Source organism: Aythya ferina (assembly GCF_964211825.1).
Source record: "Aythya ferina genome assembly, chromosome: 5".
Lineage (NCBI taxonomy): Eukaryota > Metazoa > Chordata > Aves > Anseriformes > Anatidae > Aythya > Aythya ferina.
This window is the reverse complement of record NC_140301.1, coordinates 21,577,336-21,590,979: the sequence shown is the minus strand read 5'-3', so window position 1 is coordinate 21,590,979 and position 13,644 is coordinate 21,577,336. Positions and strand designations below refer to the sequence as shown.

The following is a 13,644-nucleotide window of genomic DNA, read 5'->3' as shown; positions in this document are numbered from 1 at the left end:
TTTAATCTATTACCTGTGGCAACTTTAAGCCTGTGCAATGCTTTGGATACTAGTAATGGAAGTAACTTACGGTGTTCTTCCTCAGCAGTAGCTATAAGAGCTGTTAACACCTTGATTCCCTCCTGAATAACTTGAAGTTCAGCAGCATTTTCAGGTTTTGCTTTTTCTGTTTCCTGCAATTTCCTCACAATGGATGGTGCTAAAGAATGAATATAAGGATATGACACGGTTTTGTTTGGATGCTGAAAGATGGAGTGCAGCAGCTGGTAGCATTTACACTGTACCTGAAGGGAAAATCAAAGTTGCAGTTACAAAGTGTTATACAAGTCAGACTGTTTTAAAACTCAAAGCTTGTCAGATAAAATTTCAGGGAGGGCGAAAAATCTGCCTCACAGCTCAAAAATTCATCAAGTTGCAGGACGCTAATGCATAATAATTGATAGGAGCATTATAACTTCTAACCAAATTATTAACAGAAACTAGATCATGCTTCCTATTTCCAGAGTCCTACATCTTCCTAGATTTTTGGGTAAAGGAAAAAATATCATTTATGTGTTAAGACAGTGTGTTACTATTGTTTTGAAAATAATCTGTATTTTGCTGACCAAGAATACATGCTTCAAATGTAAGTATTACTTCTGTGAAACTGTAGGTACAAACTTAGCAGGTGTCAAAAGGTGCAAATAGCTTACTGTGTGTGTCACTGGAGGTCAGTAGGACTGAAACTGTGAAGTGCCTACAGAACTTCTGAAAGTCTCAGATACCTAAAACACTTACAACTTGCAAATGCATACTACCATTATTTTCCTGAAGTCCCATTCAGCATTCCTGAATATGATTTGTCATATTCAACTTTTCCTGCTTTGGCAGGGAGGTTGGACCCGAAGATCTCAAGGTCCCTTCCAACCCCTACAATTCTGTGATTCCCAAGTTTACTATTGGGGAAAACCATGTTGACAATACTAAAAAAGCGTCAATATATAAAAAAAAGTAGTTTTCTAACAGCTGAGTTAGCTGTCCAGTTAAAGGTAACTTAGTTTAATCTGTAGTTACTACATGAGGATGTCCAGAGAAGGAGCAAGAGAACAGTTAACAGTGAATTCTCATATTAGTAGAACATAAAATTTAATGCATTTTCAGAGCCGGACTTTCAGAGTGAGTGTGTCCCCAGCCTTTAGAAAAGCCATTTGCATTTGCACTAATAATAAATAAAATTTGTGATTTTATTTTCTTGCTATGCTCTTTTAGATGAAGAAAAGTAACAAATGAACTGTAGCGCTACATTCTAAAGTATGTGTATACAAACATTTATAAGGAGGTCAGAACAAAGCATTAATCTAGTTCAATACCCTGCCTCCAGCAGTGACCTAGAGATGATGCTTATGATACGGTATAAATTATGTAGTGATACTTCCTCAACATACTCCTCCAGCTTCTAAAGACCTACAGCTGCAGTATTTCCTGACCAAAAGGGGTAGTATCTACGCATTTACAACAAAATGACTAATAAAATGAAACAGGTGCCTAAAGAACTATGCAATTGTATCATGTACTTATCAGTGTGTAAAGCTCTGAGTCTGAAACAAAAAATGAAAATCATAGGAATGCATAGGAATGCAGAACTGTATTCAGAATAAATAAGTGATAAAATGCACTGCTGGACAAGTTTTCGCTAACTCGTTCAAACTATTTTAAAATACAACAGATATCCTGCAGAGCAGATTTAATTGGAGTCGACACAAGAAGTAACTGAAGAGAAAATAAACAAAAACATATTTAATATGCTATTGATATTCTCACAAATTCACCAGTACTTACAAAAGGATCTTTTGAGTCAAGTGTTATTTTGAACTTCTCAATACAACGCTTTTGAAGGCACTCTATGGTAGTAACTTCTGGACTGCTGGACAAAATAAATACTGTAATAGCAGTAAGCAGGCTAACTTCGTCACATTGTTGTTGAAGACCATCTACTATCAATAAAGCAAACACACTGTTAGATTTGCATTATATAGTAATTCTGTGAATTCAAATGTTACAAAGAGATGGAAGAGAAATGTCTACGTGTCTCTAGGAGTCTTTTTACATATGCATGACAAACTGATGCACTGATAAGGGCTTTTACTGTAATAAAAGCCAAGGCCAAAATGGGAATTCAGGAGTGGTCATATGCATATTTAGGTATACCAGCATACTTTATTTCATTTTTTCTTTGAATAAGGTGCAATAATTATCTTTGCAAAGCTGGTATGATATGTTAGGGTACAACAATCTTTTTTTTGGCAATTATATAAAATCTGCATTAAGAACTTACATCCTTCTGGCATGATTGAGACCATTGTTTCCACAAATAAATAAATAAAACAGATGAAAGTTCCAGTAACAAACTACAGCGTTGAGATTAAATGGAAGGAATGACAAAAGTCATACAAAATTGGGAAGCTGAAGAAACAGTACACAGAACACTAACATTAAGAAGTTATTTTTCTTGAACTATTATTTTATTCCCTTTGCTGTCAATACAGACACTAGCTCTTCATAAAGAAATTATGTGCAGAACTGTTTTTATGCTCATTTACACTGAAGTTACAGCTCCTGTTCATTTCACCACGCTGTGTACCATTGTGGCATTACGTAATACAGGAGTAAGGCTGCAATCCCATGCTTATCCTTTACAGATTTTGACTTCTCATATGAACTGTAGACACAGCATTGCACTATAGTCTCAGCAGTACTTAGTTGTTGTTGAATTAGTTGGTTACCAAGTTCTTAGTGTTTATTTATTTAAGACATGCAGAAATTTAGTCTAACAGAACCAACCAACCTTCCAAAATTTTTTTTACTTTATAAAAAACACAAACTAAAGCGTGCTCACCTTGATCCCAACAGTCAAGCACTGTGACCAAAGCGCTGCGCAGAAGATCAGTCCATGCAGTCCGACTCTTCTCTGCTCGAGCCATTGGAGAAGACAAAAGTCCTTTAAGAGCTTGCAGAGATGCAGTAACTGTCAAAGGTAACTGGCCATCTTGCGGTTTCACTGCAGTTTCTTTAAGCACTCCAATAATTAGGTACAATATAGTAGGCAGAACTGAAACACTTCCTGTAGAACAAGGCAAATTAATTTTACAGAAGTTAAAAAAAGGGACCTTTGGTATTTAAAAATATGAAGAACTTTTCTTGGATTCTCTTATCTATCTAGGGTCAACTAGGTCACTACCTGAACCTGCTTGGCAGGGGATTTGGACCAGATGATCTCCAGAGATCCCTGCTATCGTTAACCATTCTGTGATTAACAAGTGGTAATTCCAAAACTGGTAGGAGGTAAAATTTCTCTCAAATGATGTGTAATTAGTCAAGGATCTCATTGCTCTAAGAAGTCACTGAAAATCAAGAATCTACCAAGATGAATAGAAAGAGGTTCTCAGGTTAAAAACAGGTAACAGGAATTCCTAGAATTAAAATAGCAAAGTCTAACAATAATTTTGGAAGAGAGGAGACCTCTCCTCCTCTTTAAGAAGAGAAGTAAGGTGTCCCACAGCCTACTGAACAATCACCTCTCACTGACAATCTGGCAGTTGACATTCTGGAATAAGGACCTGTTAAAATAACTTAAAAATAATTTTTAAAACCTTTAATTATATGAATTGACCTTTGGACATGCTTCCTTTTCCAATCTTATCCAACTGACTGTATAATCAAGCTTAAGTTTTTTAGTCACCTGACTTAAATGCTAAGTTCCTTGGTGTAAACATCCCATCTGCTCCAATCCTGGAAGCTGTTTGCTTGTGGAGTAACTTAAATGGTTAAAGACAAAAAGTACTACAGAGCCCAAAGAAAATTCACAACTATTTTTCTTAAAATATAGCTGCCCTCAGAAGTAAATGATGCTATGTCAGTTTCTTTTTGCTTTGAACTGACTAATAACGGGCTACAGAAAGAAATCATATCATCACCCTAAAACAAATAGCAAGAACTATTATGCAATAGTTAACAGTTGTACAATATTCCCAAAGAAGAAACCTGTCAAAGAGCACAAAGGTAAGAAAAGGAGTTTCCAGAAGTAGTAAAAGCAAAAATTTGCAAAGGAGTAATAAATACGTAAGGTATGAAAAGAGGAGTAGGGCAGAAATGTCTTATCAGGGTGGCTGAAACAGCACTGAAATATCATACACATGAGCATGGTATTGTTGGGGAAACAATCTTCACCTCTTAAAGTGTGGTGTGCATCCAAGATGAATCATGGGGTGAAAGTCAGCTCATCTGAGGAATCTGTCATAAATCCTTAACAGCAGGTTGCTAATGTTTAAATGATGGCTTTAAGTGAAAGCTAACACGACACATTTCCCTTTTAAAATTAATTTATGTTTGCATTATAAGTTCTGGAATAGAAGATTGAAGTAGGATAGAAGCATGTAGCTATTGTATACTTCTCTCACAAAATGAACCTATTAATTGCACTGCTACATGTGGGAGGAAAAGAAAAACTGCTCTTTCAGTTGCTTCAGTAACTTTTGTTATCTGACTGTCAAAAAAAAAAAAAAAAAGAGGACAGGAAATTGTCACAGGCAAATCACAGAGCTTGCTGCCAGATTTATCCAGCTGAGAAAATTAGGTAGTAACAAGGGTGCTCAGAAGAACCCAATACTCTTTCATTTAATTTTTCCTTGTGATGAAATAGCATACCTTCAGGAGAGCAGATGGCAGGAACATCAGAGAGAATAACTAATGCTGCTGATACCAGTCTACTTCCATCTTCTGACAATAACAGATGTTTTCCTGATTGAACTGCAGGGCTACAAGTTAATTTAGGGTTGAGCTGGGGAAGCTGTCTGACAAGAATACAAACACATAGCTCTAGTGTTGCGAAGACTAATGATTTCCCAGGCACCAGTCCTCCTGTATCTTTGCCTTCTCCAAATTCTGGTAACGTTTCCTTTTCTGCAGCACCATCATCAACTACAACAAAAAGAAGAAATATAGCAGAAATCTGCAGACTGTACCTTGTTTCCAAGAAGTTTACCTCTTAAGACTGTTTCATCACCAAATGACCATCTCAACACCTACATGTATGTGCATATGTATTCCAGCTTCTACTGGCAAACATCCATCCCTCTGAAAAAGCAATCTGTGCACTGATTGTGAAAAGGCAAAAGCATGCGCAGTATTTAGACTTCAAACATGCAGAGGTACCATGCCAATACAATGTCATTTTGTTGTTTTTCTCTTTTTTTTTTTTTCCCTATTAGGAAAAGAACTTTAGGGAGTTACAATCAAAGAAGCTAGTGCTGTCTGGCTTTTAACAGCTGTGTGTGCCAAGTTTCTCTGTTGTTCTACTGCAATTGATCCCACCTTTCCAGTAAGATTTCTCCCTCCCTGTCACCACACAAGGGTATCCAAACTGCAGTTTTCCTCCTCACTTCATGCTCTCTAGTCACCTCCAAAGTCACCTACTGTCTATCATACCACCCCAATTTCTTAAGTCAGGCACCTGAACTGACTTATGTGAACCAGGATTAGTCATTAACTGAAAAGCTTTAATTAAAAGACGCATGTTGGATGCATCACCTTCAAGAATTCCATCTTGCAAAAAGAACTGCCTTAACTCTGTCAATATGTATTCAGCATCTTGTGCATTACTGTACCTTCTGCACTTCTCCGCTTTTCCTTCACATGTTCCTGAGCTGCAAAAAGAATCAGCCGAACAACTTCAAGGGCAGCAAGCTGAATATCAGGTGATTCTCTGGTCAGTATTAGGCGATGCAAAACATTGAGCAGCTCTACACCCAGCTCCTACAGTAAGAAAAATGTGCAATATACTCACATTTTGATGCAGAAATCTTAGAAATAGTGTCTCCCAAACAAATGGTTAATACTGGTTAAAGCCAACAGTATTACTCTTAGTAATCTCACTAAGGAACACAGCAGTACTATTGATACAATCACAGGACTTGGCTTTATATTAAAAGACCTACCTCCTAGCTCCCAGCAGGAGGGACCCTGCTCAATTCTCCCCCCAAAACCAGTAATCACAATAATTTAGAGATAAAGCACTTAAAACTATTGAAAAAAAAAAAAAAAAAACAAAAAAGTAATCTTCTTGCTTTTTAACTCTTGAATATAGGAATACTACAGTGAATTGGGCCTTTTGCTATCCCTGCTACAGTATGCACATTCCTTTGGAGAAAGCAACAATAGTCAACAGAAGTTAGGCATGTTCACAGGCATTATCACTTTAGCTGTGTTAGACAACTGTGTGGTACACAGGATAGTATAAGCTTAATTTAAAGATTTTTTTTTTTTCCAATACCACTTATTTTGTCCAGTTTCCTTTTATCAACTTCAATATTCAAAACAGCATTAATTGCACTGTTCCTTGACAGAATAAGATAATGTGTTGTCCTGCGAGTATTCATTCTGAGAGCAGGAAATGAAGGAAAAACTAAATAGAGAATCCAAACAACAAAAATGGGGTATCTCTTCTAAAGGAAAAAGTAAAGAATATCTAGAACATGTTTTTCTCTTCTTCCCCATTGTTGAGAAATCCTGTAATAGAGGTTTTTCTGTATGATTCCCATCCTTTCCCATAAACCAAGATCAGGAGCGTTAACAAGATGACATTTGCTATCCTCTGTTCTTTACAGGCACTATTTGGAACACCAGTTCTAGCCCAGACTCTCTCCCTAACCCGTCTTCCTTGTATGCCAAGGAAACCATTCTTGCTGAAATCCCTCGTGACCTTGTTTTCACCACATTGTTTCTAGAGACACAATGTCATTGCTCTCTGAATTGCTAGTCTTTCCACCACAATCAGTGATGTTCCTTGAAATTATCTTCTTAATTTTCTGGAATTCTGTCTTTACCTGGCTCTCATCCTACTTAGTTGATTATTCCTTCCTGACAAAATCTGCTCAAGTTTTCTGCCCCTCCCCAGCTTCTACAGGTTCAATGTTCTGCTTTTTCTCTCCTCCCTCCCTCTACAAAGAAGGACCTTGATAAAGCCTATAATTTACTTACTGCTTTTGTGTTGAAGATTCTTGGATATACAATACAGAGCAGAGATACTGTTTTAACTAAAATTATGCATTATATCTGGCTTTTCTGTAAATATGTCAAGCTCAAAATGAGAAAAAGAACTCTTGCTGCTTAACTCCTTGTGAAAACTTCCTTAATTTTTGGGATGGCACCTGCTCCTGGTCTGTCTGTCAGTCTTACAATCTGGATGTAATCTTTGACTCTAATTTACACTTAGGCCCTTATACACGGTGTTTTGTCTTACAGATGATATGCAGAAATAATCTACTAAGATGTTACTTTTGCAATCTTCAGAAATAAAACTTCAGTCTCCGTATCTAACATCTCATACCACTATTGATCCAGCAGCTTTTTTCCTTCAGTCTTAAGAAATACAGTCATGACTAGTTTACAAATCCATCAAGTCCCTACGGAATAGAGTTGTCTACATGATAAGAAGCTTTTTACTGAATCCCTGATTTTTTTTTTCCTGGAAATTAGCTTGGGGCTCTGATCATTAAGACGTTACCTGATCACCTCCTATTTTAGACCTTGGCCATGGGACATCAAAGAGTGCCTGTAGGGCATGTAAGCAGGCAATAATGTTCTCCATTGCTGCATCCAATCGAGGAGAGCAGAGAAATTCCACACTAATTCCTGTACAGATAAGAAGTAATATATAAATATTCTTAAGAAATGTAATAAGTGCTTTTTAAAAAGTGATTTTGTCAAATAAAAAGTAATCTAATAGTTTGCTGAGCAGACAGATATTTGTATTTTTTATTAAGTGAATTGATCTCCTATTGTTTATGTTTTAGTGAAAGAACTCTACTTCCCCAAAAACAATAAAAGTTCTTGAAGTCCTAGGCAATTTAAGATGTGATTATAACTGTCCTGTAACAAATAACAATAAATAAATTAGAGCAATTTCCAAGTAAAACACTGAGGTCTGATGAACAGGCAGACAATTCTATGAGTCATAACGAATACACAGAAGAGTATTTGCTTAATTAAATTGATTTATGTAACAGAGGAAAATAACAGACAGATTAATAATAGTTCACAAACTCCAAGGCTGATAGTTTTTCTTCTTATTTTACAGAAATGCTAAAGATTACAGCTACCATAACTGGATCATCACCTACAAATAGATTACACTAGGCCTAAGCTTGCAACTCCTAGACCAGATAAAATCAAATAACTTTTTTTCTGAGGTTTCAGGACTTTTCAGAGGACGTATTGTGACAATGGAGATGAAATACACACAAACTGTGATCCATATTCTCAACCCAGTTGTACAGCTGTAATTCCAAAACACGTGATGACTTGGGAAACTGATCAATGTATGTATAAGAACAGCTGTGATACAGAAAATGTTTATGTTTCAAGTTTTATCTATTAAAAAAATACTTTCGGTGTTACAGAATCAAGACGGAACACGCACTAACCCATAATAAGATGAAATCTGTCAGTATTCACATCCTCAGGAGATTTCACTGATGGCCTGGTAGAAGAATCTTGACACATTGTAGTTGGGGTGACAGGTCTAGAGAGATTAGTAACTCCTTCATCTGGATCAACAACAATGAAACCTGTGGTAGTAAGCCACAATGCTGTAGCATAAAGTATTAGTGCCCAGGAGTTGTAGTAATGAGGTCTGGCGTTTTCAATTGTCTCCGCTGTATAAAATGCACCACCTACAAAAAGAGAAGTTACAGTTTCAAGGATATCATTTATTTTCATCTATAATAATTCCTCTTTCATAGGAAACTGGCATTCTTCTTATTGAAATGATATTTACCATATTTTATATGATTTATTATTATTTTTTAAGTGTGGAATATTAAAATTTAGGTTAACGACGACAATTCATTTTGATTTATTTTGATAGAATCCAATACAATTACCTTTTCCTTCTTTCAACCATAAAAATATCCAACTAACAATACTGAACAAACTGCTTTTCACATCACTGAACCTTCTAAAAAGCAATCTATGTTTAGATAGGTACACAAGTATGCATATTCTCTATAGAATTCCATCTCACTGAAATCTAACACAAGTCACCTAGGACATTAATGACATGTACTTACAAGTGAGCTATAAAAATACAATTTATTTGCCTTCTTACCTTCAGCAGGTAGTTGTGATGCATATTCTGAAGGCAAAATTAAGAGAGCAAAATCCTGAAGTGCAGCAAGCCAGAGTTTGCTTAGAGTTCCAAGATCTGCCTGTACTAAGTCCAGAAGCCCACTGGCTGAAGATGATGTATCTCTGTAGCTTTCTTCCACAGACTTTGTATTTTTTAAAGAGTGATTTTGTGCATCACTTGCATTTTTTTGCTTTTCAACTGCAACTATGTAAACCTGTTATATATTTGAAAAGACATTTACAAATATTAACACTTGGAAAACTACTGTAATCACCACAGCCTATTGAGCAAGCATAAGGTTTACTACAATCTTTTCCTGCTTCAAGTCCAGTAGACTTGGATGACTTGATTACAAAAATTTATCCCCACTTTATTTTGTAGTAGTTTTTCATATCCAAGATCTAGCAGAAATTATTAACAGTTTACTTTGGAGACTTCTAGTGACTGGAACAATCTACAAATTTCAGTTCTAAAATCTGTACTTCACATTTCATCTGAATTTCGTCTCAGTTTCTGACCAGTGAAAGGATTATTGATGTATGCCATTAAAAAACTTTTATCCACATAATCATTTTAAATTGATCATAGCACACCTTATCTTTTCTTGAATAGATTGAATACATTGATCTACTTAAGTCTTTCAGTGTAGGCTTATTTTCATTTTCTTTATTCCTACTTGTTGGCTTTTCTCTGATGGCTTTCCTATTTTGCCAGTATTATTTCTCCAGTATAGACACCAGAAGTTGGTATGTGTTTCTACAAATGGTCATGTAAATGTCATCTCGTCTGCTTTCTTCAACACACCTGCCTGATTATATACAGAAATACCATACAGAATTACTGCATGATGTGATCGTATTTGGCTGGTTATCTATTCACAGCACCAAGTTCATTGTCAGTGCTTTCTAAGACGTCTTCTATAGGTTAGCTACATTGCTCACATTTTCTAAATATCTAATTTTGCATATACACGTATTAAAACATGCAATCATGTGAGCTGAATTAAAGGCAGTTAGCCAAGGCAGTACTGAACTTACACTGTTGAAAGAACTACCTGTAAGAAATTAAATGCCAATAAGCAATGAGAAAAACGATAGCTGTTTAAAATGGCTATGTTCAGTGGGCCATCCGCATAACCATTTATACCTTGCTCATTTAAACTGAATAGTGAAACATCAGAAAGTAAGAATTCTGACTCTATGAAATATGAATAATATACTGCAGCAATTTAACAATCAGTGCTATTGTCCAAGTTTACCAAGCATATCATTGATCACATGTATTTTCAATGTGGGTAGGGCTGGTGTTCATGTACTATTTAGAGGTAACAAATCATAGTAAAGAATGAAAAACTTCTGTTTAATGAAACATGTAAGAAATTTCTGAAACCACTCTGTGAAAGGTTCCAATTCACCTACCAGAAATCAAGACTATTGTCATGGAGCTGTTACACTAACCTCTGCCCAAGCCTTAAGCACAGCCAGTATCTCCATCGTTGAGGTACTTTCATTATATTGTTGACCTTGTGCTTCTTTCCCAGCTTGCACTTTGACCAAAGAGGATACAAGCAACTGGTGAACTCGTCGAAGGTCATTAGGATCACTTACTACACCACTTGCTATCCAGGCACTGCATACCTAGAGTTGTAAAACAGTTAGTTAGAGACAAGAGCCAAACACCACTACATACTCTATTTTTCCATCTGTAAAATGATGTAAAAGAGATTTAATTTCTATTAAGACATAATTACTCTCAGATAATAATCAATGTTAAATGGTATTACAGTTCAGTATACATAAGTAACAAAAGCCAAAAACATTAAGAAGGATGTCATAAACAACCAAAGTTTCAACTGCTACAAAGTTTCTCAAAAGATTTTCAAGTGCATAAAATCTGTGGGATTTTATGTCATGTTACACAGGGGTAACACAGGTGACATTATTTTGTGTGCATTGAGAATTTGAGACTAGATGATGTATTATTTCCTTTTTCTTGTGTGATGTACCAAGCAAAAAAAGATATTCACAGGGGCTATTATCAAGGACTTCTGACATTCAACACTTGCCTGACATGCTTTTGCTGTGACATCCGGAGGAGTTTCAGGAGCAAAGGCAGGCCTAAGGGCTGCTCCAACCTAAAGAAGAGTTATACAACATAGAGTACACAGTTAGCAATTAAGTAAATAATTACTTTCTATAACTAGGCTTTGTTGTAGTTTTCCCTTATAAAGCATAGTTTCCTTTTCATTTTTCAGAATTCTGTGGTGGGGTTCAAGCAGAGGGAGACCACAGCAGCCATACTTTTGTGTTTGTTTTGCTTACACAGAAGACATGGTTCTCTTTGAAACAGGTCTTCAAAGAGGTTTCTGTTCTTTGCAGTCTAAAATTGAAATAGAAACTTCTACCTTCCCGACCTCTGGATGTGATGAGTAGCTTTCAAAAGCAAAAGCTATGTTCCAAACTGTGGAAGACTTACAAGAACACCTAATAAGTGACATTTTGTTACTCAGAAAGAATACAATTCTAAGGAAACAAACAGCTGAAGTTGGGCAACTTTGGTAAGTGAAAGAAGGGGAGAACACAAACCCCATTTACCTAAAAAGGAATACACCAATACATACTTAGAAGGCTACAGAGATTTCACCTACTGTCATTGTTGAAAGCTATTTTTCCCTAAAGGCTAACAAAAATTTCACTTGTTGATTTAGGTGATATCTTTAAATTCAAACTTAGCCAGATACAATTTGGGGTGAAACTGCAACATGTAGTAGAGGATATATATCATAACCAGTGCAATGGCACCATCCTCACTGAGACTGTCAGCCTCTACAGTAATGAAATATCTACCTGTCATTTTTAGGATCTTTTTCGATCAGGTGAATGAAGCCCCTACAGAAAGATTACAGTGATGATGGTTTACATCATTTTAAGGACATACTGAAAGGGTTCTGTTTTGAATTGACGCTGAAGATCCAAGTATCACCATGTGATTTTGTTATATGCCAAATGACCGATCAAAAGCAATTTTTACAACAGGTCTGCTGAAGATAAATACACTTCACTGATGATGCGTCTCAGCACAATAAAGGTACAGGAATTATGACTGTCCATCTTAAGTTCATGAAAATAAGTGAAAAGTATTTGGTTTTAGTGACAGATAACGACCATTTGTTAAGACCCCGTAAAACTTACACTTCATTTAATGAACTCGCAGACAAGACTTCAGGAAACCGCAACTTAAATCTGGAAAAACGCATTCTTCTCTACTTCTCTACTTCTGGTTATTATTATGGAAAACATTTGACAAAATAAATTTTAATGGCTTCACATCTCTTCAACTTCTGTGAAACAGTTGATTAGAAGCTCTAAGCATAGTATCAGCAGAAACACTTTAAGGGTAATGAAGCTTAAAAGGACAATTATTAGATCTACTTGTAACTTGCTTGATGATTTTGGATTGCAAGGAAATTATTTTTCCCAATGGTAGCTCCTGACTAACTCTAGGCAATCCTCCTTTCCACAGAGTGCCAACAGAAGAATATTGTTAGGTTGTTTTCTGTTTATTGTTATCGAATAGGGTAGAAGGAAAAAGCTGAAACTTAAAAAATGTTAGCCCTAAAACATCATACACTGACTGAAAAGATGCCTTCTAGATAAATTAAGATAAAAATATATGAGTAATAGTTTTGTTAACAAACTGAAACCCGGCTACAGCACTACCTACCACCAAAAGCAAATTCCTTTAACTCTACACTTTTCTAACTTATTAACAGTGGTGCTTACATTGGCTTGATATTGTTCCAGAATGACATGACCTGGAAACTCTGGTTCTGGAACAGCTGCAAACTTCCGAACAACAATTAGCAACGTTTGAAGCCCAGAAAGACGAAGCTGATCACTGTGATCTGTGGCAGCCATAAAAGCCATACGGATCAAGTCAGCTAAATGCAGTACCAAAAAGTCATCTAAGAACAGAAAAAAAAATAGTTTTATTGAATTTAGATATAGACATATTTTATAACATTGCTCCCAACATTTTCAAAATGCGTATTTCACATTCTACAACACATCAAGGATTCACTCAAGGCAGTTAACATATACAACAATCTTACTTGGACATCTTATGCTAGCTGATCTAGCCAACTTTCCATTTGAATGTAAAAATGTACTTAGAATAAAGCATAAATATCTTCATGTATGATGCCCATTTTCTAAAAAAAGAAGCAAAACAAACCTCTAAATAAACACAGGCAGGTACTGAAAACTGACACTGCATTTTTATTAGTAAAATTAAGGAAAGAAACTGGCAAATTAAGGAAAGAAAAATGTGGATATTTCTTTTGGTAATACTCCCAGATAACCTAACTGTGTTGTTGTAGGCTGGTGCCAGCTATCACTTCTGATTGCCAATTCTAAGGCAGAAACAATTGTTCCATACACATCACCATCCTACAAGCAGGAAAATATGTGTAGATGTTGCAG

At 36.0% G+C, this 13,644-nt stretch overlaps 1 protein-coding gene across 12 annotated transcripts in view; it reads right to left on the bottom strand.

Moving 5' to 3' along the window:
- HEATR5A (HEAT repeat containing 5A) overlaps positions 1-13,644 on the bottom strand; it is a 62,733-nt gene that overhangs the window by 1,855 nt on the left and 47,234 nt on the right. For 10 of the 12 annotated variants that reach the window (XM_084521196.1, XM_084521202.1, XM_084521205.1 and 7 more), the window contains 11 exons: positions 12,946-13,127; positions 11,229-11,297; positions 10,621-10,800; positions 9,143-9,377; positions 8,460-8,708; positions 7,541-7,668; positions 5,643-5,790; positions 4,684-4,956; positions 2,876-3,100; positions 1,819-1,973; positions 71-284 (listed from right to left, as the gene is read on the bottom strand). In XM_084521196.1, coding sequence (XP_084377322.1) covers positions 71-284; positions 1,819-1,973; positions 2,876-3,100; positions 4,684-4,956; positions 5,643-5,790; positions 7,541-7,668; positions 8,460-8,708; positions 9,143-9,377; positions 10,621-10,800; positions 11,229-11,297; positions 12,946-13,127 — 2,058 coding nt within the window. The remainder of the gene's footprint in view (positions 1-70; positions 285-1,818; positions 1,974-2,875; positions 3,101-4,683; positions 4,957-5,642; positions 5,791-7,540; positions 7,669-8,459; positions 8,709-9,142; positions 9,378-10,620; positions 10,801-11,228; positions 11,298-12,945; positions 13,128-13,644) is intronic. The other 2 variants (XM_084521203.1, XM_084521204.1) reach the window with 1 other exon arrangement.